Source organism: Colletotrichum tamarilloi, assembly GCF_030869305.1.
Source record: "Colletotrichum tamarilloi strain Tom-12 chromosome Unknown Scaffold_139.1, whole genome shotgun sequence".
Lineage (NCBI taxonomy): Eukaryota > Fungi > Ascomycota > Sordariomycetes > Glomerellales > Glomerellaceae > Colletotrichum > Colletotrichum tamarilloi.
Genome location: NW_026849522.1, coordinates 44,578 through 69,706, shown reverse-complemented (window position 1 = coordinate 69,706; position 25,129 = coordinate 44,578). Strand labels below are relative to the sequence as shown.

General features: G+C 53.5%; 9 protein-coding genes across 9 annotated transcripts; 5 read left to right on the top strand and 4 right to left on the bottom strand.

Moving 5' to 3' along the window:
* Nucleotides 1-3,825: 3,825 nt before the first annotated feature.
* Nucleotides 3,826-4,848, top strand: CTAM01_14912 (uncharacterized protein; the record flags this gene model as incomplete). The annotated part of the gene is made up of 1 exon (XM_060530911.1): nt 3,826-4,848. One exon carries the CDS (start codon nt 3,826-3,828, stop codon nt 4,846-4,848), a length of 1,023 nt encoding a protein of 340 aa, XP_060374526.1.
* A 955-nt stretch (nt 4,849-5,803) lies between these two features.
* On the top strand, nt 5,804-6,216 carry CTAM01_14911 (uncharacterized protein; the record flags this gene model as incomplete). The annotated part of the gene is made up of 2 exons (XM_060530910.1): nt 5,804-5,981; nt 6,077-6,216. The coding sequence occupies 2 exons, from the start codon at nt 5,804-5,806 to the stop codon at nt 6,214-6,216; spliced, it is 318 nt and encodes a 105-aa protein (XP_060374525.1).
* Nucleotides 6,217-7,641: 1,425 nt separating this feature from the next.
* CTAM01_14910 (uncharacterized protein) lies at nt 7,642-9,294 on the top strand (the record flags this gene model as incomplete). The annotated part of the gene is made up of 1 exon (XM_060530909.1): nt 7,642-9,294. One exon carries the CDS (start codon nt 7,642-7,644, stop codon nt 9,292-9,294), a length of 1,653 nt encoding a protein of 550 aa, XP_060374524.1.
* A 291-nt stretch (nt 9,295-9,585) lies between these two features.
* Nucleotides 9,586-9,931, bottom strand: CTAM01_14909 (uncharacterized protein; the record flags this gene model as incomplete). The annotated part of the gene is made up of 2 exons (XM_060530908.1): nt 9,586-9,757; nt 9,861-9,931. 2 exons carry the CDS (start codon nt 9,929-9,931, stop codon nt 9,586-9,588), a joined length of 243 nt encoding a protein of 80 aa, XP_060374523.1.
* Nucleotides 9,932-11,928: 1,997 nt separating this feature from the next.
* CTAM01_14908 (ribosomal protein L13) lies at nt 11,929-13,128 on the bottom strand (the record flags this gene model as incomplete). Its single annotated transcript, XM_060530907.1, has 5 exons — nt 11,929-12,067; nt 12,127-12,385; nt 12,489-12,542; nt 12,687-12,822; nt 13,108-13,128. The coding sequence occupies 5 exons, from the start codon at nt 13,126-13,128 to the stop codon at nt 11,929-11,931; spliced, it is 609 nt and encodes a 202-aa protein (XP_060374522.1).
* A 1,208-nt stretch (nt 13,129-14,336) lies between these two features.
* Nucleotides 14,337-15,290, bottom strand: CTAM01_14907 (BAG domain-containing protein; the record flags this gene model as incomplete). The annotated part of the gene is made up of 1 exon (XM_060530906.1): nt 14,337-15,290. One exon carries the CDS (start codon nt 15,288-15,290, stop codon nt 14,337-14,339), a length of 954 nt encoding a protein of 317 aa, XP_060374521.1.
* A 2,633-nt stretch (nt 15,291-17,923) lies between these two features.
* CTAM01_14906 (glutaredoxin) lies at nt 17,924-18,361 on the top strand (the record flags this gene model as incomplete). Its single annotated transcript, XM_060530905.1, has 2 exons — nt 17,924-18,128; nt 18,192-18,361. 2 exons carry the CDS (start codon nt 17,924-17,926, stop codon nt 18,359-18,361), a joined length of 375 nt encoding a protein of 124 aa, XP_060374520.1.
* Nucleotides 18,362-18,723: 362 nt separating this feature from the next.
* CTAM01_14905 (chalcone-flavanone isomerase) lies at nt 18,724-19,938 on the bottom strand (the record flags this gene model as incomplete). Its single annotated transcript, XM_060530904.1, has 1 exon — nt 18,724-19,938. The coding sequence occupies one exon, from the start codon at nt 19,936-19,938 to the stop codon at nt 18,724-18,726; it is 1,215 nt and encodes a 404-aa protein (XP_060374519.1).
* A 3,894-nt stretch (nt 19,939-23,832) lies between these two features.
* Nucleotides 23,833-25,128, top strand: CTAM01_14904 (uncharacterized protein; the record flags this gene model as incomplete). Its single annotated transcript, XM_060530903.1, has 4 exons — nt 23,833-23,861; nt 24,225-24,716; nt 24,747-24,969; nt 25,096-25,128. Coding segments are annotated over 4 exons (777 nt in total), but the record flags the coding sequence as incomplete, so codon positions are not given.
* Nucleotide 25,129: the final 1 nt, after the last annotated feature.

The following is a 25,129-nucleotide window of genomic DNA, read 5'->3' as shown; positions in this document are numbered from 1 at the left end:
TACTCGAAGGAGTAATCAACCGTTGGCCACTATGCGTCTCCGTTCCCAAGAAAGGAGGGTGGATAGCCAACCATGTGGTTCGCCGAGGGACGAACGCGGGTTTGGGGGCCAGGTGAAGGAAGACCAGGGCTGCGGGTACATGTAGACAGAAAACGACCGATAGACTAGATTACCGATCGCGGGACGACCAAGAAGAAACGAACTCTATATCCTTGCAGTTTTCCGCAGGTCGAGGGACAAGGAGAGTGATCACCAAAGGGTGGATGAATGGGTCGTTGCATCCGCCATCCTTTGTGGTCGTCGCCAGGATCAAATTCTGGACCGTCCCCAATGTCTTCCACACAAAACGTTTGATTCTGGAGCAGTGTTGGTTTCGGTAGAATGAACAGGCAGTTGCTGAGGAAAACGTTTGTGGTTCTCAGATCAATGTCCAGTGAAAGTTTGCTGATGTTTTGATCTGGCTCTATGCCCTGGACTTACGTATGCTATACCGACCAGGCGGAAGCTTGGAGAGATTGACCATTGATGGTCCTCGACATAAAGGCCTGCATGAAAGAGAACAGCCTTCGAGAGCCCAAAAGAGATGTCCGACGAACATGTACCTGACCGGGATCATCCAGGCACCCTCATCTTTGTCACTCTTTTGCCTTTCCATCTTTACACATTTAGGAAGAGGTCTAGACATGGGCATCGGACAGCGATACCAGTTAGGTTAGGCTCTACCGTACTTGAAGGACGAACAGTGTGCCCACAGCCCGGGTGTTGTTGACGATTTCTGGGAAATGAGGCGCAGGTGATTCTGTACCAGTGGTCCTAAACGGAGTACAGGATTTCACATGTCGAAGGAATCGATTCCGTTGCTTTCTTTTTCCTCGTCAAAATCTTCAACATCCACCAGATCCATGGTCAGACGTTCTGTCGGATGAGGAGACGGGGCGTGGAGGGTTTATGGGGTTCTGTAGCGGATTCCGGTGGTCCTCTTCGCATAAGCTGAATGGCTTTTCCCCTTGTTGGTCCGACAAAATCAGCTCACTCATCAGAGGCTTTTCATGCTAATAATCTTTGTTGGAACTCGTCATGAGGCTACGCCACTATTGACTTGTACCACGTATAAGAAACGCCGCAGTCCGGCTGTTGGCGTCGACTAGATCCTTCGATGGGCACTTCGGAATGTTACTTGCCATTGAGTTTTCGTTGTGGCTTGCAGTTCATCTTGGGTAAACTGAAGTTGCATGCGACCATCACACAGGTTCGTTTAAAGTTCCCTGCCCATCCGTAGCATCCGGAGGCCCGTCTGTGCGCCCTGGGCCCGTCGTTCTTTGGGCCCTAATGTCACCACACCACTACAATATCGTCCGCCTTGTGGTCCCTTTGCGAGGACTTGAGGGGGGCTTTGTGGGCTTGGGGGCTGTTGGCGCCAACGTCCCGTTCTGGTTCCCGCTCCCGCCAACTCAGTTTGGTGGGATGTCCGTCTGTTCTCGTTGCAACCACCCGGCCGCGATTGAGATCTGACATCCGATGCTGCTGTGATGGTGACGAAGTGTCCGACATCCAGTGTACCTAAGGTGAGGTGGTATCCTGGCTGAACTTGGCGAACAGATAACCCGTCCAAACGGAAAAGGCAGCCGTTACTTTAGTCACCGAGATACTCTCATGATGCAGTCACTCGATAGAGCTCTCGGTCAACGGCGCTGAGCTTCCTTTCTGGGCAGCGATGTTCGCTGCGTGGTGTGTGCGGATTGCCTCCAGGAACCGCACTTGGCATTACCCAAGTTCTGTGGTTCTCCTAGGTGGTTTTCGATGAAGATATGCAGGCCTCAGGGCAAAGAATCCTCCTTCGCTAGGCCTTCCCGATTTAGGCATCCTGATGAGGTAAACAAATATTGTAAATGATCGAAGGATTGTGATCCCACGCACCCAAGTCTGCTTGTCAAATTGTCCAATGGATAACCATGGGTGCCATGGCATCCCGGCAGCAGAATGGTACTGTTCATGAAAGCTGGCGAGCTACGCTCCGTGTGCCATCGGCCGAGACACCCTTCTGAGGGATTTTCCCCTCCCCCTCTCTCTGTGTGTTCTTCGGTCGGACACTGGCGCCCGCCGCGGATAGCCGGGATGAAGCACTACCAATGCAAGCATCCCTGTCATCAGCAACAGCTTAAGATGAAGTTGCTGCGGTCTAAGTCGGAAGAGGCTGGTGTTCTTTCACCTGAACATGGCGGAGATCTCGAAGAGAAATTTGCAAATACGTAACGACGGGCGGTTCAGTAGACCGACAGAATACGAGCTACGAGCCACAACCTGACTGTTTTAGCAAAACTTCTATCTTATTGACGTTCGACCGACAGTTCATGGCACTGACCAACCAAGATCTCGGCCGGTCTGCGACGAAGGACGGGGATGTGTGGCAGGACGAATGAAATCAACCCCATCTACATTACGGGAACGTTCGTCTGTGAGATTGATCCATGTACAGCAATCGTGACGAAGGCTGGCATTAATGGCAACCAAAGATTTGTGCAACGCCGATCTTGTCTATCACCGAATCTTCTGTCGCCTCAGCTGCGCATCGCAGGTCGATAAGAACAGACACCGCGCCTCTTCAGGAAGATCAAACCCTAAGGAGTGAGGACGCCTTTGAGACCTAGAACATGGGTCAGCAGAACTGCGCACCACCGCACCTCACAAGGATGCCTCTGTATGAGATACCCTCCCCTCCCATACTCGTGTTGGTGACGACCAGGGCCCTGCAAAAGTCCTTCGATCTCGTTATTCCCGGCTGAAATCCTGCTGGTACTGTCATGATCTCAGCATGCTTCTCTAGGCAAGTCATCGCTAGAATTACGCGAACGACGTCAGATCCTACCTTACCTCAGTCAACCGTCGATGTTACCAGTCCATCCGCCATGTTTACTATCGTAACTCACGGATCGGTGGCCAAGTCTACGGCGACCACACACCAATGGCGATAGAAATCATTGACGTATCGAATTTGATTCAGTCCAACCAAGACACAAGGTCATATCAAACCCGCCTGCGCCACCGACCCGGGCCGTATCCTCAGCGGCCGGCTTGAACGGCGCAGCACCCGATATGAAGAAATAGCGCCAACCCACCTCACCGTCCGGGGCATACTCGCCAGCGGAGCCGAAGCTGTCAGGCCCACTGGACAGCGGAGATTAGAGTGTCGAAGCCATCGAATATGGATCTCGCCTTACGCAGTTGTGCGGCCCAAAGAGGCACGGCGTCATGACTGGCTTCGGTCTTCCTCCATCCCTCCCTCTCACCCTCCCTCCCTCACTTCTCCATCTTTTCTGTGCATATTGCAGCTATTCCATGCCTTGCATGCCCGCCATGTGCTCCAACACACGTGTTGGTTCCCGGCAACTTGTCCGAGCTACCTTCGCAATATAAACAGACGGCGCCCATCCTGGGTTACAAGTCGCGAAATGATCTTCCGCTCGCACGCACCAGGTGTTGGCACTTTGCTCAGGTCAACGGGTATCTCTGGCAGAGTTGAAGTCGAGTTGTCATCGCTACTAAGTAAGTAAGCTTCACTTTGCGTCAATTCCTCAATCGAAGCCAGCCCAAGTCTATGCGGTCTGGTAGAGTCTTGCTGCGGTCGCATTCCACAATGAAGTTGTTTGAAACTTCATGATGAATAGGAGTCTGTTTGTTCGTTTATTTGATTGTCTGGTTGTCGCCGTGGTAACCTGGCTGTTACACACCTCCGTCGGCTATCCACATTGTCAATGGCACGATGAGAGTTCTCATGCGGCACTTCACCCAGTATCCACGTAGCTAACCCTACCTAGGTTCGTCAGAATGAAGGTCTTCTCCGTCATCACCGCCCTCGCCGCGGCCGGCGTCGCTCTCGTGTCCGCCCAGGGCACAATTGACGACAACTCCGACTCCTTCCCCGAAGACCTCAACGGCTCCAACTTCACCTACCCATGGCCCGTCAAGCTGTACAAGTTCACCTCCCAGCTGCAGGAGCTGGAGATGGCCTTCATGGACATCAAGCCAAAGTGCGCTCCCAATGGAAAGACTGCCGTCCTCTTCCATGGCAAGAACTTTTGCGGCCCGACGTGGGAGACCACCATCCGCGTCCTCGCTCAGTCCGGCTACCGCGTCATTGCCCCGGACCAGATCGGCTTCTGCAAGTCATCCAAGCCTGAGCGCTACCAGTTCTCTCTGCAGCAATTCGCGACCAACACCAACAGACTCTTAAAGACCCTTGGCATCGAGAGTGCTACCGTCATGGGCCACTCCCTCGGCGGTATGCTCACTACCCGTTACGGTCTGATGTTCCCCGACGAGGTCGACGAGATGGTCCTCGTCAACCCCGTCGGCCTCGAAGACTACAAGGCGCTCGGCGTCCCCTACCTCCCCATCGACGACAACTACGTGACGGAGCGCGCCAGCTCCTACGCCTCTATCAAGGAATACGAGCAGGCGACCTACTACGTCGGAGAGTGGAAGGACGAGTACGACACCTGGGTCAACATGCTGGTCAACATCTACAAGGGTTCCAAGGCCGACACCTATGCGCTCAATCAGGCCCAGATCGTCGACCTCGTCCTCACGCAGCCCGTCAGCTACGAGTTCTCTCTCATCAAGCCCCGCACCCTGCTCATGATCGGCGAGAAGGACAACACCGCCATCGGAAAGCAGTGGTCTCCTCCCGACGTCGCTGCTAAGCTGGGTAACTTTGCTGCCCTCGGTCCTGCTGTTGCTGCCCAGATCCCCAACGCGACTCTTCACACCTTCCCCACGCTTGGCCACGCGCCTCAGATCTCCCAACCAGAGGAGTTCCATGACGCGCTTGTTGCCTGGTTGTCCAAATAGATAGGTAGTCAGTGAAAGGGGCGCCTTAGACGGGGCTCGGCGGAGAGTGCACTTAAGAAATATGACATAATATCGTAATGCCTACACACCAGTCTTGACTAAGGTACCTGATAGACTACAAGAGACGTTCCAACTGGATCGCCGAAGAATCAAAACAGCCAAGAGCGACCCTGAGTGCTTGAATCTGCGATGAGCAACACCAGTGACAGAGGTTCAATCAGGAACTGGCAACGCCCAATGAGGAGTGTCCACATCATGAATCGAGGGACTAAGCATGATGACTTTTTCGGCAGGCTCTAAGAAATGTGCCGGTCAGCAGCAAAGTGCATTCTTCCTGCATCTTCTACTCGCCGAGGCCAGGTTGGGGCTGGGCTTACACCGAACCAGATTTTGGAAGTACCCAATCACGACCAAGCTGCCCAGAAACCAACGGTCTGCTTGATGCCGCACGCGGTGGAGGGAAAAGCTGAATCGGATTTCGGGCCAGTCCAATCAACAGTCGCATTTACTCTGTATGCCGCCTCGTGTGCCCATGTATTTGAACCTCAAGTAAATCCATCCGAAAGCATGGGACATATACTTTCCACATCTCGCTATCGAAATTCCCTCCATACCGTAGCCCAGACTCAGGGAAGATCATTGAATCCATCTTTCTACCCCCCAAAAGACCTTATATGCTGTGCGTTCTGCTTCTGCCACCATGTCTCATAGGCAACGGCATCCTGTGATCAGCGAGGCAGAGTGGGAGCGGGTAAGATCTGTCATTCAACGACTGTATCTACAGCAAGATATGGCATTGACCTTCGTTTTGACGGCACTCAGGACCATGCACAAATTTCACGCATCGTAAGTCCTACCCTACCACCAAGGAATCTATGCACAGTGCAACGTCAAATCGAGGTACTAAGATTCTCATAGCAAAGCTCAGTTAGAATGGAAACTCAAGGAATGGCACATGTTCAAGAACATGTCCGCCCAACAATGGAAGTGCGTCCATGTCCGAGTTTGCGAGCGACTAAGCCGCGGGAAGAGGACCAGTCTGTATCTCTCTGGAATCCCATTGAGGCCTGCGGCGGTGGAGAAAGCAAGAGCGCGGCACTGTCATACATCAGTTGTGGAGAAATTCAAACCACGTAAGAACTTTCGACTTCTCATGCCCTGGAGATGGATCAAACATGATCATGATGGCTAATGCTCTGTCCTCTCACTGAATGTTTTCCAGCCATACCCACGCCATCGTTACCTAGGGACTTTCCACTCATAATCCGAACTCCATCGCCTATCAAAGAGGCTCGATATTCCTGTACCATACAGAATCTGCCTTGGTTGCAGTGTCAGCAGCTCTTGAGCGGTATGTTCGCGTTATAGCTTGAGGCAATGCCTTCCCTGAGATCTGGCCTGCCTTGCTCATATACATACACAGCTTTGACAATAAACATGCCTATACAAAGCAGTATCTCTCCATCAGCCACGATTCTTGTGGGCAGAGAACTGGGTCGCATTACCTTACGGCGAACACAACCACTGGATTACACACCAACCCTTCAGCAGACCTTTCGGGCCCTTTATCTTCTGATGCCTGAGAGAACGACAGACAACCATGCTCGCAGAGCAACTAGTCTCATGCAACGCTCCTCTTCCGGATGCGCAGACTCCGATGCCTTAGAAATCATGGTCTTTCTTCTATCCAATGGTTTCTGCAACCACTTAGATGAAGGACCTTACGACCGAGACATGATCAACGAAACAATTTTGACAGTGTTTCGAGATATCACTGCATGGAAACTACTAGTATCACGCGAATTGAAGACTCTCCCAATCAGCCTTCAGGCTTTATTGTGCCAGATTTTCGGAAAAGCGGTTCTAGCTTCGGACCTTGCCACCATTGAGTCCCTGGCCTTAGCAGGAATAGATGTCAACCTTCCTCTGAACGACCTACCTATACCTACATCCGTAAGGTTTCACCACCATCCCCCAAGGGCAATTCATTGGGCTGTCTTTACGCTCAATATCACCATGGTCGAGCTCTTAACAAAACTTGGCGCACACAGTCATTCAGTCGACCTTGAAATGCTTCGGATTGTTTGTATCGCAGCGCTCGGCTCAGCACAAGTCGTTCATGAGCCTTCAGTCGGGATCATGACGAGATGGGTACTATATGTTTACCGATACCAAGAAGATGACGAGATCATGTCTCGCGTCCTTCTGAATGAACTTGGGTTGAGAACTCATTCTTCCGCTACAGAGCCTATCCTAGAATTTTTCGAATCGAAATTCAAGAGTGCAACCTCTCTTGCTCAACTTCTCATCACTTCTGTCAAAACCAGCGGCAAATCGGTCTTCAAGTGGGTCTCTAAGCACCGAGACTGTCTCAACTACATGAACTTCGTTGGAGAGTCGGTCCTAGGGGTTGCAGCTTCTAGGAACCACTATTCATTGTGTGAACGCCTGTTGGAGCTTGGAGCCATACTTAACCCGGTCAATAAAGTCGGTTCCTTTATTCTCACCACGCCGCTTCAATGCGCCGCAGCCAGTGGTGATACAAGACTCATCAAACTCTTGTTGGATCACGGTGCTGAAATCAATTTCTGTCAACCCCTTGCAGGAGATTATGCCGAAGGCCCTCGCCGCTACCGAAGACGCGAGGTGATCACCTCGGGCTTCTTTCATGAAACCATATGTGTAGGCCAGTTGGGTAGAACCCCCTTACAAGCAGCTCTATCTTGCAGCAGTGAAGAGAACGCCCTGTTCCTACTCTCCTGCGGGGCAAAACTATTCGGGGAAGAGTTAGCGATGTCGATCAGAACTCGTCTGGCCTCCTCAACAGAGCAGATACTGGCACTTGGGGCATCGCTCACCGCACCAAGTCTTCTTAACGAGCTATCACCTCTCGAAGCCGCCATATTGGTCCAAGATTCTCGGATGGCTCTACAGATCATAGGTTTAATGGACGCGGCCGAGTTCTCGACAAGGACAGTCTTTGCAGCTGTGTATATGGCCGAGTATACATTTGACTGGGTCCTGTTCCACAAGCTCTTAGAGCTGAGCAAACATGCTCAAGTTCCGACCAGCGAACACCATTGGCTCGGATTAGCGATGTGTCTCGCAATGAGAATTGGCATCGATGATGTGGCCGATGAAATTCTTATGACAGGACTGTGCCCCCCACAAATGATATACCGAGGTTTAAGCCCCAAGATGTTCGTACCTTTGAACAGGCCCCCCAAGGTGTCTTTACAGCGGTACGAAGAGCTATATCTCGAAGCGATTGACGAGGAAACGCGACAGTATGAGGAGCGTCAGCCAGCAACCTTTCATGCGCTCTTATCTTCACCGGATTGCGTCGCCAGATTGGTGCAAAATGGCCACCAATTCAACGTCGATTGTTCACGTGTTGCTGCCAATCCACATGCCCTGGCTATCCTCCCCCTTCTACAAAGAACCAAAGCCACACTGGACAGGGTGCTTCTAACGAGAGCTATTCTTGGAAAGTCTACCGCGGTTATGGACTGGTACTTGTCGTCTGGCATCGGTGTCAACACCGTGCACTGGCGTGAGAGTGAAAAACTCTGGGGAACACCGCTGAGAGCTGCTGCCTTTGTAGGCGACATTACCCTCGTGGAGACTCTTGTTAGCATGGGCGCCGACGTCAATGAGTACCATCAGGAATTTCGATGTGCTCCACCGTTGATAGAGGCAGCTATGAGGGGTTTCTTCGGCATGGTGAAAAGATTGCTGGAATTGCATGCAGATCCAGACATCCCAAGCGGAGCGTATTTCACGCGAACTGCGCTAGAGGCGGCGTCAGAGAATGGCCGATTAGACATTGTGCAGCTCCTTCTTGACTCTGGCGTCTCGACTGAAGGAACCGGCCGTCTCCACTACATCAGAGCTGTTGTGTTAGCGCGGAAACGAGGGCGCCTCGCCGTTGAAAGGCTGTTACGGAGCTTTCGACGTTGGGATAAAACTGATCATGAGCTGTTTGACGAGACGTACAACTTGCCGGAGCACTACTTTGAAGGACTCCTGGAGGATGAAGGCGACTCTTCTGACAACGAAGACTTCCAAGACAATCTTGAGCCCATACAGCAATTGCCCGGGTATGACGTGAGAGCCGAGATGATAATAAAGGCAGCAAGTGGAACTAGTAGAGAGGAGGCGAAATCTGATGACCTGGCGTTGCCGTCAGAAGTGGCATTGCTCATCAAAGACATCGAGAACAACGAAAACAGCGAAGACAGCAAGGCTGGCGATCCGGACACTTCCTCTCGCGGCGAAACACAGTACTTGCAAGACATTACAGGTACTAGGTGCTCAGAGGTTAATGGAGCGTTGTGCAGGGCTGATATTTGCAGTTCACACGATGATCAAGATCGGGAGGGTAACGGTGACGACTGGATGGAGAAGTATGTTCGTTTCCCGTCGGAGACACCTTCACTTGATTAGAGTACCTTGTCGTCTCTCCTCTCATGGTTTTGTTTCCAATTTAATTCTACGTCATTAGTCACAAACATCTTCTCTGGGCTCAAGAATCTCCGGACACAGCGATAATATTGGGACTATGTCGCAGTGCGCGTTGAACACTCACGTCACGGTAGACCTTGACAGTATCAAATCAGACGCAGAGTTCTGTCTCATGCTGCATGCAGCAGCAGCCACAGTCGGCCGCGGATTTCCTCCACCCGGTTCGACATGACGACAACTCAGCGGAGGCACACCTCCTAGACCATGCCCATCTCAGTCCTTTGGCCCAACTCCAAACTCGCGAGTCTCATACAGACTTCCCACAGTGACGCCCCTCTTCTCGGCAACCATACCCATCAGTTGCTGCCCCACATCCTTGATCTGGTTGTACTCCCGCAGGAGCTTGACGTGTTTCGCAACCACGGCCGATGCCTCCTCGAACTCTCTGTATGCGAAGAAACATTAATAAAGTCTCTCATTGAGTTTCAAGCACGTCAGGAAACAATCTCACGAAGAAAACAATGCTTAAACTTGCTGTGGTGACTTACTTGTCTTTATTACCATCTTTATCTGGTGGTTTTGAATGGGAAATCATGGGATCTTCAGTATTTTGTGTCATTTCGGGCTGTATATCTCTGTACACAGTCTCCAATGTCTCTATGAAATACCCTCAGCCTGAAGACTCGTAATCTTCAATTTAGCGATCAAATGCCTGCTGTATGATGAAGAAACGGCACTTATTGAGCAACTCAAGGCGCGTCTTGATGTTGACATGAAGTCGAAGCACGGACCACAAACATACACCCAGCTCACTCAGCCTCGCATTGGCAAGCACAAACAGCACCTGCTTCCTTCAGAGCAGGTGAACAAAAAGCGGACAGATACACGCAATAAGATACAACACACTTTGATTCTCACTTAGAAAAATTCCAGAATATAATTGCATCAAAGGACATCATTCACAATTAGCAAAAGGTAAGATTGAAGCCGGGAAAGCCAAAAGGTTGGACGATCTGGGAATCGAACCCAGGACCTACCGCATGCTAAGCGGTCATTATACCACTAAACCAATCGCCCATTGTTGAAGTAGCTGATCTGGTGTGCGCCCATGTAGCGAGCAGCCCAGGCCGCGCAGCCCAAGGAGAGGCTTCGCCCGAAAGAGGGCCGTCCCCCTTTCTGGCCTGCGCGTTGACCTCGGCGCCGCTCGATGACCTCACCTGAAGGGTTCAAGGGCCGTCAATCAGCGAACGGCTCATGACTTGCAGCTGCAGTCGGAACCCACGTCTACGAGAAGAGCCTGTCACTCAGGCGAACAGCTACTCCGCCTCGATTTTCACAGGAGCCTCGCCATTTGAGTTTTGGGGCACACCGAGCTGGACCCTCGGGTGATAAGATTGTGCCGTGAATTGGCGGCGGGTCTCTTAGGACTTGGGATAAGATAGGGCACACTAACGCGTCTTGTCGCGAACATGTCACGTTTACTAAGTGCCGTCGCGGTTTTGCCAATATTCTATCTGCACTCCTGAGATGAGAGTGCTTTAGATTCGCGCGTGGAACCCTCTTTTGAGTGCGACGGAGGGTTGCTTTCCTCGATGTTCCGTCATCGATCATTTCACTTTCTCGCGACCTTTGAGCAAGGAAGACCGCAGTACTCACTTGATCAGCATACTTAGATCGTCACTTGATATCATCTTTTGACATGAAGTCTTCATGATTGTAATGCAATTACTTCTCTAAGCACAAGACGCCTCGCCAAGGTTCCCCTCCCAAAATGCCGTGGTATACTTTTCTTCTTCATAGTTCTTTTTTGTTCGTTCGATTTCCGTCTGCTCTTCTTCGAATATCGCCTCATCTGGGACTACTGGTTGTTCGTCTAAGGGGGAAACCTTGGGGAAGGGGGGGGGGGGGAGATTGAAAGAAAAAAAAAGAGGATGAGATCGAGGAGGCCATTGATCGATAGGATGAATGTTGTTGAAGTGTGTGATATCAATTCCCATATAATTCAGAAAGCCAAAACCCCGAAATCTTGTTACGGCAACCACCATTAAAAAGACAAAGTACACCATAAAAAAAGCCCGTGGACATGAATCATCTAGATTGAGTGTTTGTGTTGTGACTTATTGCGAGAAAAGGGGGTTTTTGGTTGGTGCGTATTTGTGTGCTTTTGGTGGTTGAACCGAATTTACCGAAAACACCGAGAACGGCGGCGCGGGGGGGTATTGAACAGGATGATGATGATTTTGCAAAGCGAAGCCTTTTCGGACTCACTCCATAAAAACTCTCTTCTCTCTCGTTTGGACCCCCCAAAATCATCTCTTATTTTTGAATTCCCCCCCTTCCAATGACCAGCCCATTTGTGCCATCAGCAAAATGAAGAATTTCCCTTGTGAACCGCCCACGCCAATCTAATGAGGAAACGCGAGGAAGAGGACAGAAATGCGCGAGAAATCACCCTCCGAGTCTTTTCATTTTTGGTCGGACTATCGTGTGGGTGTTGGTGGTGGGTATGGTGGCGGCTCAACGGGGATAAAGCCTTTCCTCCTCTCCTCCTCCATTTCCCTCAAGATAGAGCGGCTCGAAAAAAATCAACGTCAAGAAGGGATTTGTCGACTACGTTTAGTAGCCGAAGGCCTCGAGGGCCTGCGCCGTCTTCTGGTCGACCTTGGCGTTCTTCTTCGCGTCGGTGAGCTGGCGCTGAGCAACCTTCTTGCGCTCGTAGTAGGCAGCACCCTTGGCCTTGCGGCGCTCCTCGAGTCTGGGGGGTTTGTCAGTATTGAAAAACCCAGGGCTAGGTCCATTGTGGGAGGTAAATACCTGGCAACGACGTCCTGGTACTTCCAGCCGACCTCGTGGGAGAGACGGCCAACGGTGCAGAACTTGCGGCCGGGCTGCAGTCTCAGGACACGGAGGGCCTGGGGGACGACCATCTTCTTCTGCTTGTCGTAGGGAGGGGGAACACCCTCGAAGACCTTGAGGCGCTCAAGAGCGGCGGCACCGCGAGCAGTCTTGTGGGGGATCATGCCACGGACGGTCTTGTAGAAGATACGCGACGGGGCGCGGAAGTGGAAGGGACCTATAGCGGTCAAGTCAGACATTTGAATGTCCTCGAGTTGAGTATCTCAGCTAGGAGACAGAGCAGAGCCCGGATGTATATGTGTGTATGTGTGTTGGCTTACCACCGCGAGTCGGGTTGTAACGGGTCATCTTGCGCAGGTAGGCGTGGTACTTGACTATAGCCATTCATCAGTATATGTTCGATCGGTTCGGGTTGTCGGCACCGCAAGTCTTTGCATGTTCCCAGTGGTGTTTCCTCCTCTTTTGACAGACTGGGTGTTGCGACCGGTGGGGGTAGGGTTGAGAGAGAGTCGACATACGCTTGGCACGGAAGAACTCGCCAGAGATGTTGAGGGCCTCGGTGCGGACAACGACGATCTTCTGGCCGTTGAGAAGCTGCTTGGCGACGATGGAGGCAAGACGACCAAGGAGATGGCCCTTGCCGTCGATGACGACCTGTAGAGAGTGCTGGAGTCAGCGATCTGCATCTCCAACAATGTATTCGCGGTCGGCCGATGAGAAGATTCGGGATTGACTGTTGAAGCGCCGGCGACAACAGCGGCGGCGAGCTGAAATAGCGGAAGCAGCGTTGACGTGAAGACGGGCTGCATTCAAGTGCCATTGTTCCATCGCATGGTGTTCCTCGCTCCTACAAGTATCCCGAAATTCCTCATCGTCGATTTCCGCGGCTCCCATATATCTCGAAACGGGAACCCCAAAGATAATTCGGTAAAGACTCACCACCGGCTCGAAAGAAGACATCGTTCCTGTTCCTTTAAAAACACCGGTTCGCGGTGTTCTGCTGAAAAAAAGAAGGAAAAGGGGGATTCAAATCTCTGGGCGGAATGGGTGCCTCTGTAGAGATTTGGTCTGCTGCCGTTGGGTTAGTATTGTCGGAGGGTGAGTTTTGGAAGAAGCCGTCGCGACAATCTTGAAATCGGGGCGGGCACACAACTGGGAAGGGGACAGGTCAATGAGAAATTTACACACGCACACACAAAACCCCCCAATGGCACGCCAGGAAAATGAATAGCGCTAGCCCTTTGTGGCAAGGCAGTCTCCATCACAAGCGAGGGTTGGAAGTGGGGCCTGAGGCAGCTTAGGGCTGCAAAGACCTACCAGAAGGCGCGCATCCGCTCAGCGCTTCCGATGCCCACAGCGTTAGGTTTCTGCTGACTCACCTTGACTTTTCAGAGCGGGCTCACCTCGGTGTAAGGTATGTGGCGGGGCATCCGCTGGCGGCCAGACCCCAATCGACGACTCACCTTGCCCACGTCTGTCACTGCCGCTTCCATTCACCGGGCCTTTCCCGTCTTTCTCCCCTGGGTCCCTAGGCCGGGCAGGAAATGATACCGATACCGGATTAATCGATAACGGCCTCTCTGTCACATGAGATAAGGACACCCGTTGACTAAGCCAACGACGTCAAGCATGGCACAATTGTTCAACGGGAGACCAGGATATCCCCACGACTGGACCTCGTCGACAACGTCACGCTGCAGCCCTGCTACAATGACAGAATGCGGCTATTCCAAGATCCAGTTCCAGGTCCAGGACTTGGAAGGCTGTGCTCGTATGCATCATGTGCGCAATGGATGGAGTGAAGATCCCAGTACACTTGGGTTGTTTTTGCAGTTCCTGTCTACGGCGTGCTATGCGCCTCTGTGTCTGCCTCTGCCTCTGCTCGTCGTCTTTGCTCCCCATTACCTAGCATCATCTTCTGCTCAAGCAATGGCCATCGTTGTACAGCATCCCGTCTCAAGCTGTCCCTAACTCCCATCGCATCCGCCATTTTACGCGGCATGCCTCTAGATGCAAATCTCGCTTTGATAAAACATGCAGCTTGACTGAATAGAAATCCTCCACAAATGCTCATCTAGAAGAATTCAACGGAAGTAGGCCGTTATTAGTAAACAAACGTATTGCAGAAACAGCAGGCACCCCCCAAATGACGCCCCAATTCGCTTCTTTTATGCCTTGAGCCTCGCGTCAAGGCGCTTCAGGACATCCTGAACGGTTTGGACCAAGGCTTTTCTCTTCATTCTGGCGTCCTGGTCGCCTTCCGTCTCGACCTCGTCAAGCTTCAGAAGCACATGTTGCATCGTCGTCTCAGAAAGCTTGCGGTGCTCCTCCTCTCTCTTCTTGGGGTCTGTCGGGGGCGAGGCGATGTAGTCCTCACAAGGCTGGCGAAGATCCGCCTCGAATTTTGCTGCAATGGCATCGAGCTTGGCGTGAGGGCCGTTGGCCTTGCTGGGGGAGGGCGAGCTTTGTCTCTCCTGACCCGGGACGCCGAGATTTGATGCGCTATCACGCGGGCTGGTGTTGCTGCTTCGCTTCTTGGACTTGCGACCCTTCTTCTTGCCACGGCGCTTCTTGCCGTCATCGGTGCCGCCGTTGCTGCCCACAGCGCTGCCGCCATCGCCACCTACAACTACCATTTCCTCGTCCGAGTCGTCGCTGCTCTCAGCGTCCACCTCGCCCTCGGGTAGCACCACCATGACTTCGCTGTTGTTCTTGACACCGTAATCCCGGACGGGCGCAGCGGGCTCCTTGAGCTGGCGGCCCTTGTAGAGAAGCTTCACGCGGCGTCCACGTCTCTCGGACAGCTCCAGCAGGACGCTTACTCGGTCCCGAACATCGCGGACGCGCAGCTTGCCGTCGCCAATGGCATACGCGGGGAAGTGGGCGGGGTAGGTGATGCCCTTGTTCTTGATGAGGAGAATGTCGTCGTCGGGGACGCTGCCACGGGATCGGGGGTTGTGGGCGTAAGATCTCGTCGGGACAGAGCTACCAAGAGAGGTTGACTGCAGGTCCTCTGTAGTGATGTAGCTAAAGTCTTCGTCCGTAACGTCGGGAACACCGCTGAGGGTGGAGCCGTAAGGGGATATTTGTTCCCGATTTGTCGACCAGCCGTATCGAGACATGGTGAAGGGGACTGCGAGAAGGATGCAGCCAATGGTGGAGTAGAGGATGAGGTTCGGATCGATGCCGGTGGTGTCGGAGATGTATCCGGAGTAGTTGGCGATAGCTTTGGCTAGGCTGGCGATGGACTTGTCGAGATAGACCTGGAGGGTGGTGGGTAACAAGGCGGTGATGTTTTGAAGTGCACCAGAAGATGCCAGAAGAGGCTGACTGGAAGCCACCTTGGCGGGAGTAGGCGGTCCTTAAAGCTAAGGACGCTGAACCGGGAGAGAGAAAAAAGTGGATGAGAAGGAGGGGGAGGAGGTGGAGGAGAGAAGAGGTGAAGTGAGGCAAGGTCGAAGGCGACAGCAGTGATTGGTATCGTGGCGGATGGGAGTGAAATGTTGATCGTGGGTGTCGGGTGCCGTGGGGATGCCCTCGTCTGGAATTTTCCGACTCGCGGGGTTCGAAGATCAGGCCGTTCTGCAGCAAGGCAGGTGGTACAGTACGGCGCAAGTACGGCGCAGGCTCTGGTAAGGTCCTTGGAAGGGAAAGGAGTCGACACAATGCAGCAGCACCAAGAGAGAAGAAGGCTGCAGAAGCAGTGGGGTAAAGGGGAATAAAATAAAGATAAAAGAAGACGAGCTGTTCTCTTCTGTTCGATTCGGGTGCTTGGCTGCTTGGGTCGTCGAGAGTTTCGATCCGGCTCCAACTGGCGTGGACGATCACCAGCCTGGGTCAAGGATCCAGGTGGTGGCTCGTTGGCTTTGGTGAGGCTGTAGAAGCAGGACTGGAAAGAAGGCAATGCGCTGTCAGCTTTTGGGGTTCTGGTGGGTGGTGGATGGGCGAAGAGGCGATGATGAGGGCGGCGGGCAGGGATGCGACGAAGCGTCCGGTTCTGGGTGAGCGAGCGAGTGAGCGAGTGTGGTCTGCGTGAGGAGTGGTTGTGTGTCAAAGGTGGCCCTACGGGACTCGGAGAGGATGACGGCAGAAAGTTGGGGACGACGGCGAGAGGTGAGTGGTCGGAAGTGATGGTGTTGCGTAAGGTTGCGCGATGGTGAAGCGTGGAAGTGGATGTGGAGGGGAGGTTCTAGAAAAAACCTGGCAGGTCGCAAAGGCAGCGAATGACGGGGATGCGCGCCGAGGAAGGACCCGGTGTCATTGGCCGGGCCGAGAGACGGTGCCACGGGTCCTTTCTGCGCTTTGAGCTGTCACGATACATAGATAGACGTACCTTTTGTTACTTTGGTTATCAGGGATTCGCTGACTGGTAATGGTTTGGATATCAGGTTGAGAAGGACCAGTTAATAAAGGTTTCAAATAGTTTCTTGTATAGGCAAAACTGCGGCAAAGAGGACACGAAGCATGCTTGGGAATGGCTTGGTGTTTGCAAATACTTAGGTAACTCTCACCAGTCCTCGAGGATTCTCTGCACGACGACAACTGGGGCAGGCGGAATCAGCAATTGGCTGCGATTCGGCGAGCAGCCGATACTTGCAGGGACCCGGGAATAATCCCGTCTGACTTTCAAACCCAACCCAGCAGCCATGCCCCGTCCACAGCGTTGACCCATTTACCTGCCGTGTACTCCGTACCGGGCAGTCATCACGAACCTCGAGACGTGTGCTGCGCTGTAAGGATGCCCGAGGATGCGGTCAGGCGCTAGACGCGGGTAATAATTGTGGGTGATGCGGATAGATCGATCCCCCAACTTGGGTATGATAGCCTCATTCCCTCAGCCTCCCATGTGGAATCTTGGGTGCATTCATGTTTTCATTAACCATAGAAAGATGGTGGTGTTCGTGAAGGTACCTTACGTAGAGTACCTACCTAAGGTACCTACCTAGGTATTGACAGAAACACGAGATGCACCGAAATCCAGGGTCCTCTTATCTTTATCTTATCCTCATCCCAGGGCGGTTATCTGAATGCTTACCTCATCTTACGACAGACCCTAGGTACTCGAGGCACAAGCCTGTCTCTGATCCCTCCATTTGCTCTCCGGTGCTGAGGTGAGCTCATTGCCCATTTTGAATTAGCCTCTTCGCATCTCTCTTCTTCGCCGAGGTCATCAAATCATCTCCGGTGTAGAATCTCGCTGTCGACGGGTGGCTCTCAAGAGCCCGAACAAAGCTGACAAACCTCAGTACACCTACGGGTACCTAGAAGGTGTAACACACGCCGAGGCAGGTGAGCTTCGGGAGAGCCGGTGTCTTATAAATCGGGTCTCTGCTCCCAAAGGTATCGAAATTTGAAAGCCGCACCACGGTTGTACGGTTACACTAAACTCTGTGACCTCCACCTTCTAGAAAACTCGGCTTTTGCTACCAGCTGCGTCGCAGTCTGGAACCTCACAGTCTACCTCTTAGGTAATCAGAGTCCCGATTGCATCATCCACTCCCGCCGCCTTCGGCCCCGAATTGCCTTTCCCTTCGCTGCAAGTCCCGTCCCCGTCGCAACTAAACTGAACGAACCGCACCCAGCTTCAGCACAGCACCAGCACCAGCACAAGCACCCAGCACCCCGCCCCTACCTGTTGCATTGCGACACTTTGCCTGACAAATAACCCCCCACCTTCTGTCCCTCCCCGTCGCCTGCTGCACTTTTATTATATCATCGCCCCTGCCCCTCCTTCCACCACTCTTCTCCCTCCGAAATGGCATCACTATTCAGACGTCTCTTCTCCTCATCCTCGACATCACCAGCAAACATGGCCGCCACCAAGCAAAAGGTTCAGTCCCTCATCGACGACAACAAGGTCGTCGTCTTTTCAAAGTCCTACTGCCCCTACTGCCGCGCCACAAAGTCCGTCCTCGACGAGATCAACGCCGACTACACCGTCCTCGAGCTCGACCAGATTGGTTAGTCTTTTCCCATTCATCTACCAACACTAGCACCCAGACAACTTACTGACACCAATACAGACGACGGCAGCGCCATCCAGGACGCCCTCCACGAGATCACCGGCCAGCGCACCGTCCCCAACAGCTTCATCGCCCAGAAGCACATTGGCGGCAACTCGGACCTGCAGGGCCTGCTCAAGGGCGGCAAGCTCGAGAACCTTCTCAAGGAGGCCGGCGCTCTCAAGGCGTAAGGCACCCACCTTCGTCCTCGGTTCAGAGAGAAAGACAGAAAGAGGGGGCAGACATTGTGTGTTTGATTAGAAATTGGTTGGAGAATGCATACAGCACAGAACACGCTGACGGCTCGACTTAAAGGCCGTCCAAGTTGTAGCTGTTGCTGCACAATCATTCAACCCGGTGGGAGTGAGAATGGTGGACGATGATATACCATGGGCTTAAAGGCATAAAGATGGGTGCTTAAGAGTCTCAAAATACAAGTTTCCAAGAAATGACATTGGCCTTCCTTTTAGCGAGGACCGCGTCTAGTGTGTTGTACATTTTGAGCCGTGACTACTTTCAACTAATTCTACAAATTTCTCTTGGTTCCCATTTTTTACACAACCTGCGCGGCAACAGTACCGACAGGCCTCTCGACAAACTCCATGACGCCATCGATAATGCTCTCCCTCGCCGGCGGCGAAGCGACCTTGCTGCCCGCAAGCCAGTTGAGCCATAGCAGCCTCGACACGCGCTCATCCTGCACCCTGCCGACGCTCTGCCTGCCCATGCTCCGCCCATCATCAAAAACGACCTCAAGCTGGCCCTTCTCATCACGGCAGAGCAACAGCTCCTTGTTCTTCTGCACCTTGCCACGGTTAAACAGCCTCTTAAATTCCTTCATCGCTTCGCCAAACGCTTCATCTCCGTACGCCTCCTTATCCGCAGACGACCGCGCCGTGATGGCCCGCACGAACCCGTCACGGAGGTGAGGGAAATCGGTATCGCGCACGGGGACGATGCGGAATGCGCTGCGGGTGCCGACCTCCTGCAACAGCGCCGTCCACGTCTCCTCGCCCTCGACGGGGTCGAACAGCTTTTGCTTGAGGCTGTCGCGCTCCGAGGGGACGAGCGTCGTCGCGATGGGGTTAATCTTCTTGGTAAGGTAGTGCTGCAGCTTGGCGACGTCCTGGGTGGCGACGTAGTAGCCGACCATGTATACCTGGATGCTGAGGAAGCTGACGGTGCGGATGCCGAGGCCGACGAGGGTGTATTCTACGCCGTCCGTGTCCTGCACCGTCGCGGCGATGGGCGCTTCCGGGTCGCGGTGGGTTTTGCTTAGGGAGAGGTCGATGGTCCGCGGGAAGCTGGGCACCGTCTTGTTGCCCGTCGGCACGAGCTCTCTGCCGTCTTCGTCGTGGATGACGACCTTGCGCTTGGTGCCGGCCTCGGTGGTGAAGGTCTCTGCCGGCACAGAAGAATCGAGTTGGAAGCCGGCGCGCTCGCTGGTGTTGCTGCCGCTGCCATTGTCGCTGCTACCGCTGTCCTCCGCGGCGTTGCGTTTCTTCTCGGCGGCGAGGGCCTTGCGGAGCTTGTTGGCCGTGTACGCAAACGAGACGATGCCGGCGAGGGCACCGGCGGCGAGGAAGTATGTGCGGTCTCGGTCGTAGCTGGAGCGGGCTTCGCTGAGCTGGCCGAGGTTGAAGCGCTCGACGGGGCGGGAGGGCGAGCTGCGCTGGCGAGAGAAGAGGGTGCGGCGACTAGTTCGGACGGGTGGCTGCGGGTGCGGCAGACCCCTGGGCAGGGCCCGGAGAGTGCGTGGGCGGAACATTGTGGTAGAGGGCGTGAATCTGAGTATTAGGTATGCGAGTATGTGTGTGAGTCGTGTAGGCGGCGAGCGAGAGTGCGCCTGTGGTTGAATTGGTAGAGGTCACTCGGTACTATGGACCGTGTGGAGGAACAATAGTCGACAAAGGGAAGTGGGCTGATGGAGATTCGAGATTCTTCAGATGGTGCGGGATGGTCGGGCGGCGGGGACAACCGTCAATGATGCAGTACCTTGAACTGTAGACCCGGGCTTGCTAATTCGACTTCGGTGCCGGTCGGGCAGAACGATTCATGGCCTGGTCATGCGGGCAAGTGTAATTTGGCCTATTCCTTTGCACAGACTGGCGAGCTACGCAGGCAATGGAGAGAGTCTGATCGTGACGTGAGGCTTGTAGTCGGGAATTGTCAATGTCAATCGCATGGCAATTGGAGCTCTCCCCATTGGATCCAATCCCCCCGATGCCCTGAGAAATTGGAGCACGTCAGCGAGCGAGGCACCTGAGTGGCCCGGCGCATAATCGGCCCCTCCGGATGACGTCCTACGGAAAGCTGTCACGTGCCGGTACTCCTTGTGCTGCTTAGGTAAGGAAAGCTACGTACTGCGGCTCACTCACTTTTGGCTGTGGTCTGTGCGGATGTCCTCCGACTCCGCCTCCACCTCCGCTTCTCCGCCTCAGATCGCAGTCCCTGGACACAAGGAGGGGAGAGCTTCAGGTGCATCTACTAATATCTGCGACATATGCAAGGTAAAAGTTGATTTACTGTGTCTCAAGGGCTGGACTGGGCCATTTGAAGACTCTGGATTTTCTATTTTATGCGCGTACAAGATTATGGAAATGTCCTGAATGGAGATGATGGATGTTGTGTTGGAACTAGGTTGTTGGATGCGATCTGACACGGCACATGCATTTGCCCATCTGTTCCACGAGAATGGTCAGGATGCGTAAAAGTCAAAGGATGAGGATCTAGTCTCTCGATAGTCATGACAGCCGATCCTGCAATCACTCGGTGACTTGATGCTAAGACTTCCAGGGTTCTCGCGCTCAGAGACCACCATTACATCACAACAGGGTTGCACGTCTGTGATCCGAAAATGTGAAATGGGCGAAGCTGAGTGGTCGCTCGTCTGTGGCCGTCTAAGCGCCCACGCGTGATGGCGTCCAGGATCGTGACGGTATCACGCTGGACCGCGAAGCCACCGCTCACTCCCACACGTTGGCCTGGCTGTGTGGGCTGTCACTTGAAGTGTGCGTCTGTCTTGCAAGTGAACCTCGCAGATGGCTAGACCACGGGAGTGCTGCGACTGCGCCGTTGTGATGGTGAGGACGTCGCAATCTGATATTCCTTCCGAGTAGGCTCACCCAACACCGCCAACCAGGTGAAGCCAATCCAACCTCACCTAATGCAGGGCTTTGTTGATGCCCGTCTGAATGGCGAATGAGGTGAGACCCAGCCAGGCTGGTCGTCCCCGACGTCTTATCCTCTCCCGCATACCCTGCACACGTTGTCTTTGGTACGCGAGGGGGTTGCTATTCTTGTCCACTGCGGGAGCATTCCTTATTCCCAACTCAATCGGCCTACCCCACCATACCTCGAGGATGTCTCCAGGTCTGTGAACTCGGGTGCCCGGGAGCCTCGTTGACCGAGTACCCAACTGCCTGCCCTTTAGTCTGATGATGGGAGAATGGCAGCGCCTAGTATCGACGATTGCGAGCTCTCACTACTTCTCGTATGTGAGCGCAGAAGCTGAATTCGAAAAGCCAAAAGCCGTGGAAGCCCGTCTAAGCCGGCTTGGCATTCACCCAATCTTCCCGTATCCCAGGCTCGACACCACGGACGAGGAAACTAGACGACGCGGCCTACACACCGAAGACGCGAACTCGGCGATCGTAGTCACCGATTCCCGACGTCCGACGTCCCCTTTTACAATGCTTGCAAGTGACATGCGGGACATGCCGTCAGACCAATGTGATTGAACGAGTGGTCTTGCGGCCGTCATGCTTTGAAGCAGTCGCCGCAAGATACCAATTGCCCTACGGATTGTAGGTATTAAGGCAGGGATGACCCAGGTGGGAGAATGTCCTTAAAGGCCCGGGTTGGTCGGGAGTGAAACGGTATCAGGCGCAGAGCAGACCAACGACATTGGTCCTGAGGTGTTCAACATCCTTGTGCTGAAGTGTGAGGACTCGAGGAGCAGCGAGGAAGAAGCCGAGATGGAAACTCAAAAAGAGCATCCTCACGAAACGGCAACAACAAGCTAGGCTATGATAAGCTGTCTAGGCTGTCTGGAAGAGCGGACCGCATTACAGTCGAGCATCCGAGGCCCTGACATCCCGTCTCATAAGGCAGGGAGGGTGGGAGGAAATGTCTTGAGACTGTCATTGAGAGCACAATGTATGGGGGCCCGCGTCTGTGCCCCGAGATGCAGCCATGGAGATTGTGTGCCCTGAAGACGAAGCTCGAGCTCAAGTCTGAGCGTGGATGAAGATGGCGCCACGGGTATCTGCTGAAGATTTGGTCTCCGAGAGGCGAAGGGCGAGGAGCGGCAGAGACTCGATAGATAGGTAGCCTTTGGGGGATGCTGTCAGTTGCTAGATGGTCCCCGACGTCAGGGTAACGAGATTAGGTTGGATGTAAGCATGCAGGCAGGCCGACAAGCTCAAGATGTCATGGTTCCTGGTAGGCTCCAGAGGGCCGGTGTTGCATTGATGGTATTGCCGTATTCTGAATATTGACCAATGTGTGTGGAAGCGTTTCCCTCTCGGAGATGATCATCTTCATCATCATACGCCTGGGAAGATTTAGTCAGGACTTGGCACCTCATTCTATACTCACGACCTGGGCCAGAGGGAGCTGAAGATAGAGGAAAGAGCAATTAGTCGAATGTCGAGAAAGAATGCCGCGATTCAAGGTAAGGTAGCACTGCAAAGTACCTTACGTACACTCAGCCAAAACTCTGTTAATGAGAGGGACTGACAAGACGTGCCAGAGGCTGTAGACCATTCCGTCCTTGACGTAGCGTCAGGAACAAGCGACGGCTTCAGTCTCCCTGGCCCGGACCATTCGTGCAATTGTATGTAAATGCCATGGGCTTATTTTGGTGGAGTTGGCGCGAAATGCGGTAATACAATTCATCGAGTGATTCCCGTAGCAAGTGGAATGTACCTTTTTTTTTTTTTTTTTTCTTTTTTAGAGGGGACTTTGCCAGATTGAGTTATGCCGCAGGTTGGGTAAAGTATAGGCGAGACTCGAGTACCGCTTCGCCTGCCATACACAGTAGAGGATTTTTGTACGGAGTACATGAACGGGCTGTACGACATTCGGGTTGCATAGGTAGGTATGCTCTTTCCGCCAGGCACGTTCTGCAACATATTTGGTTGGTTATGACTTTGTGACACAATGCTGTATGTCTCTTGACAGGCAGTATAAGGTACCTTGGAAAGTGAGGTACTTTGAGGGCTAGAGGTAACCTTTTCCATTACAGGCCGCATTAACGCATGGCTCCTTGGGAAAGCGGCATGTTCCATTGAGAGCGCCCCACGCTCCACGTCGGGGATATCGTCTCGTCTCCCGTGGTCTGGTTTCGAGTTTGTATATTGATGAGCCAGAAGCTCAGTAGACACGGGAGAAGTAATCTATAGTCTACAGAGCAACCATGTGCTTTGTCATTTATTTTATGAAGCGTCTACACAATAAAGTAACTCCAGAATCATCACCTACCTATCCCGCAACCTCAGGCCCTTTTGTGCCGTCGGCCAATGAGAGGTGGTGTCGCCTTCAATGAGAACGGAAGACGTACTGAAGTAGCGAGGCACTGTGACTGTGTAGACAAGTACTTTGACGACCCCTCCGTTATTCCTTCCCCGGTCCCTTGTCCTGGTCCCGTCTGGTCCTTCCCAACTTGCGGAACACAACTTCCTCCATTTGGTCGGTACATCGATACATGAGTACATCGATACATCCCCAAGTTTGACTGTGACTCTTCGCATTGCTGCTGTTTCTTCCTGCTTCAACAAGTCAAGCATCCTTTTTCTGCTCGGACTCTGCAATCAAATCAACATCAGCAGAAAGTGAATAAAGGGTGCAAAGCGGGAAAGGTCAGAAATACCGGAAAGAGAGGAGAACGGCAACTGCAAGGCACAGGAGCAGGTCACGCGTCAACGTTGGGTTTCCCGCCAGCCTTACCTCATGACGCCCACGCCCACGCCCACGCCCACGCCCCAGAGAACTTGACCGGCTCGATCCGACATCCTTTGGATTCTATTCTACGGATGCTCCAGTCTCCTAGAAGTCTACACTAGAGTCGGCCCTTGCAAGTGCCACAAGACGAAGCCTAACAAGCACCGCCTGCCCCAGAGCCTACCTATACAGTAGTATTCGCAGCAACAGCAGCAGCAGCCATCGTCAACTTCGTGCTCGACCAGTTGCCGCGCATCGCACCGCATCGCATTGCATCGCAGGTTCCCGGTCTACTGCCAGCCTTCAGCCTTCAGCCTCCCCCTTCCACCTCCCATCACCGCCGCATCTTCCTCCGCCATCAACAGCTCCACGCAGCAGGCGACACACGTCGAGCACCAGAGACCTGCCTCCCGCACCACCCAAAAACAAGGTACCTACACACATCCTAGGTCCCAGCCCTCCGTCCCCTGGTTTCCACTTCCAGCCCAGCCGCCGCCCAGCCCAGCCAGCCCTCCGAGAGCCCAAGGCCCTTGGCCCAAGGGTGTCACATCCCTCCGCTCCCTTTCTCCACAGCTCCAAAGTCACTGCTAACATTTCGCTGAGCTACAGCCTAGATATCCGTACAGGACACACAGAATCCACCTCACACGCGAACGCCCGCCCATCCGCAAGCTGGGAGCCTGCGACCACGGCCGCTCAGGGTGCTCTAGCCTCACTCGCCCCGTCGTCATTGTCACCCGCCCTGTCGGTCACTGTCGCTGCCACCACGAACTGCCCACTGCTTAGGCACAGCACAGCACAGCACCGCACCGCACCGCATCACTTCAGGCCCTCCTGCTTGCTTTGCTTCGCTTCACTGCAACAGAAACAGGGAGAGAGACGGTGCTGCAAAACCTGAATCACGATTCACCGCAAACGCAACCGCAGCCCACGCACCACCTACTGCCACCCAACGACCCTGTGCCCCGTGGTTACCTTTCAGTCTCTTGTCTCGCGACGCGAACTCTCGACCTGAT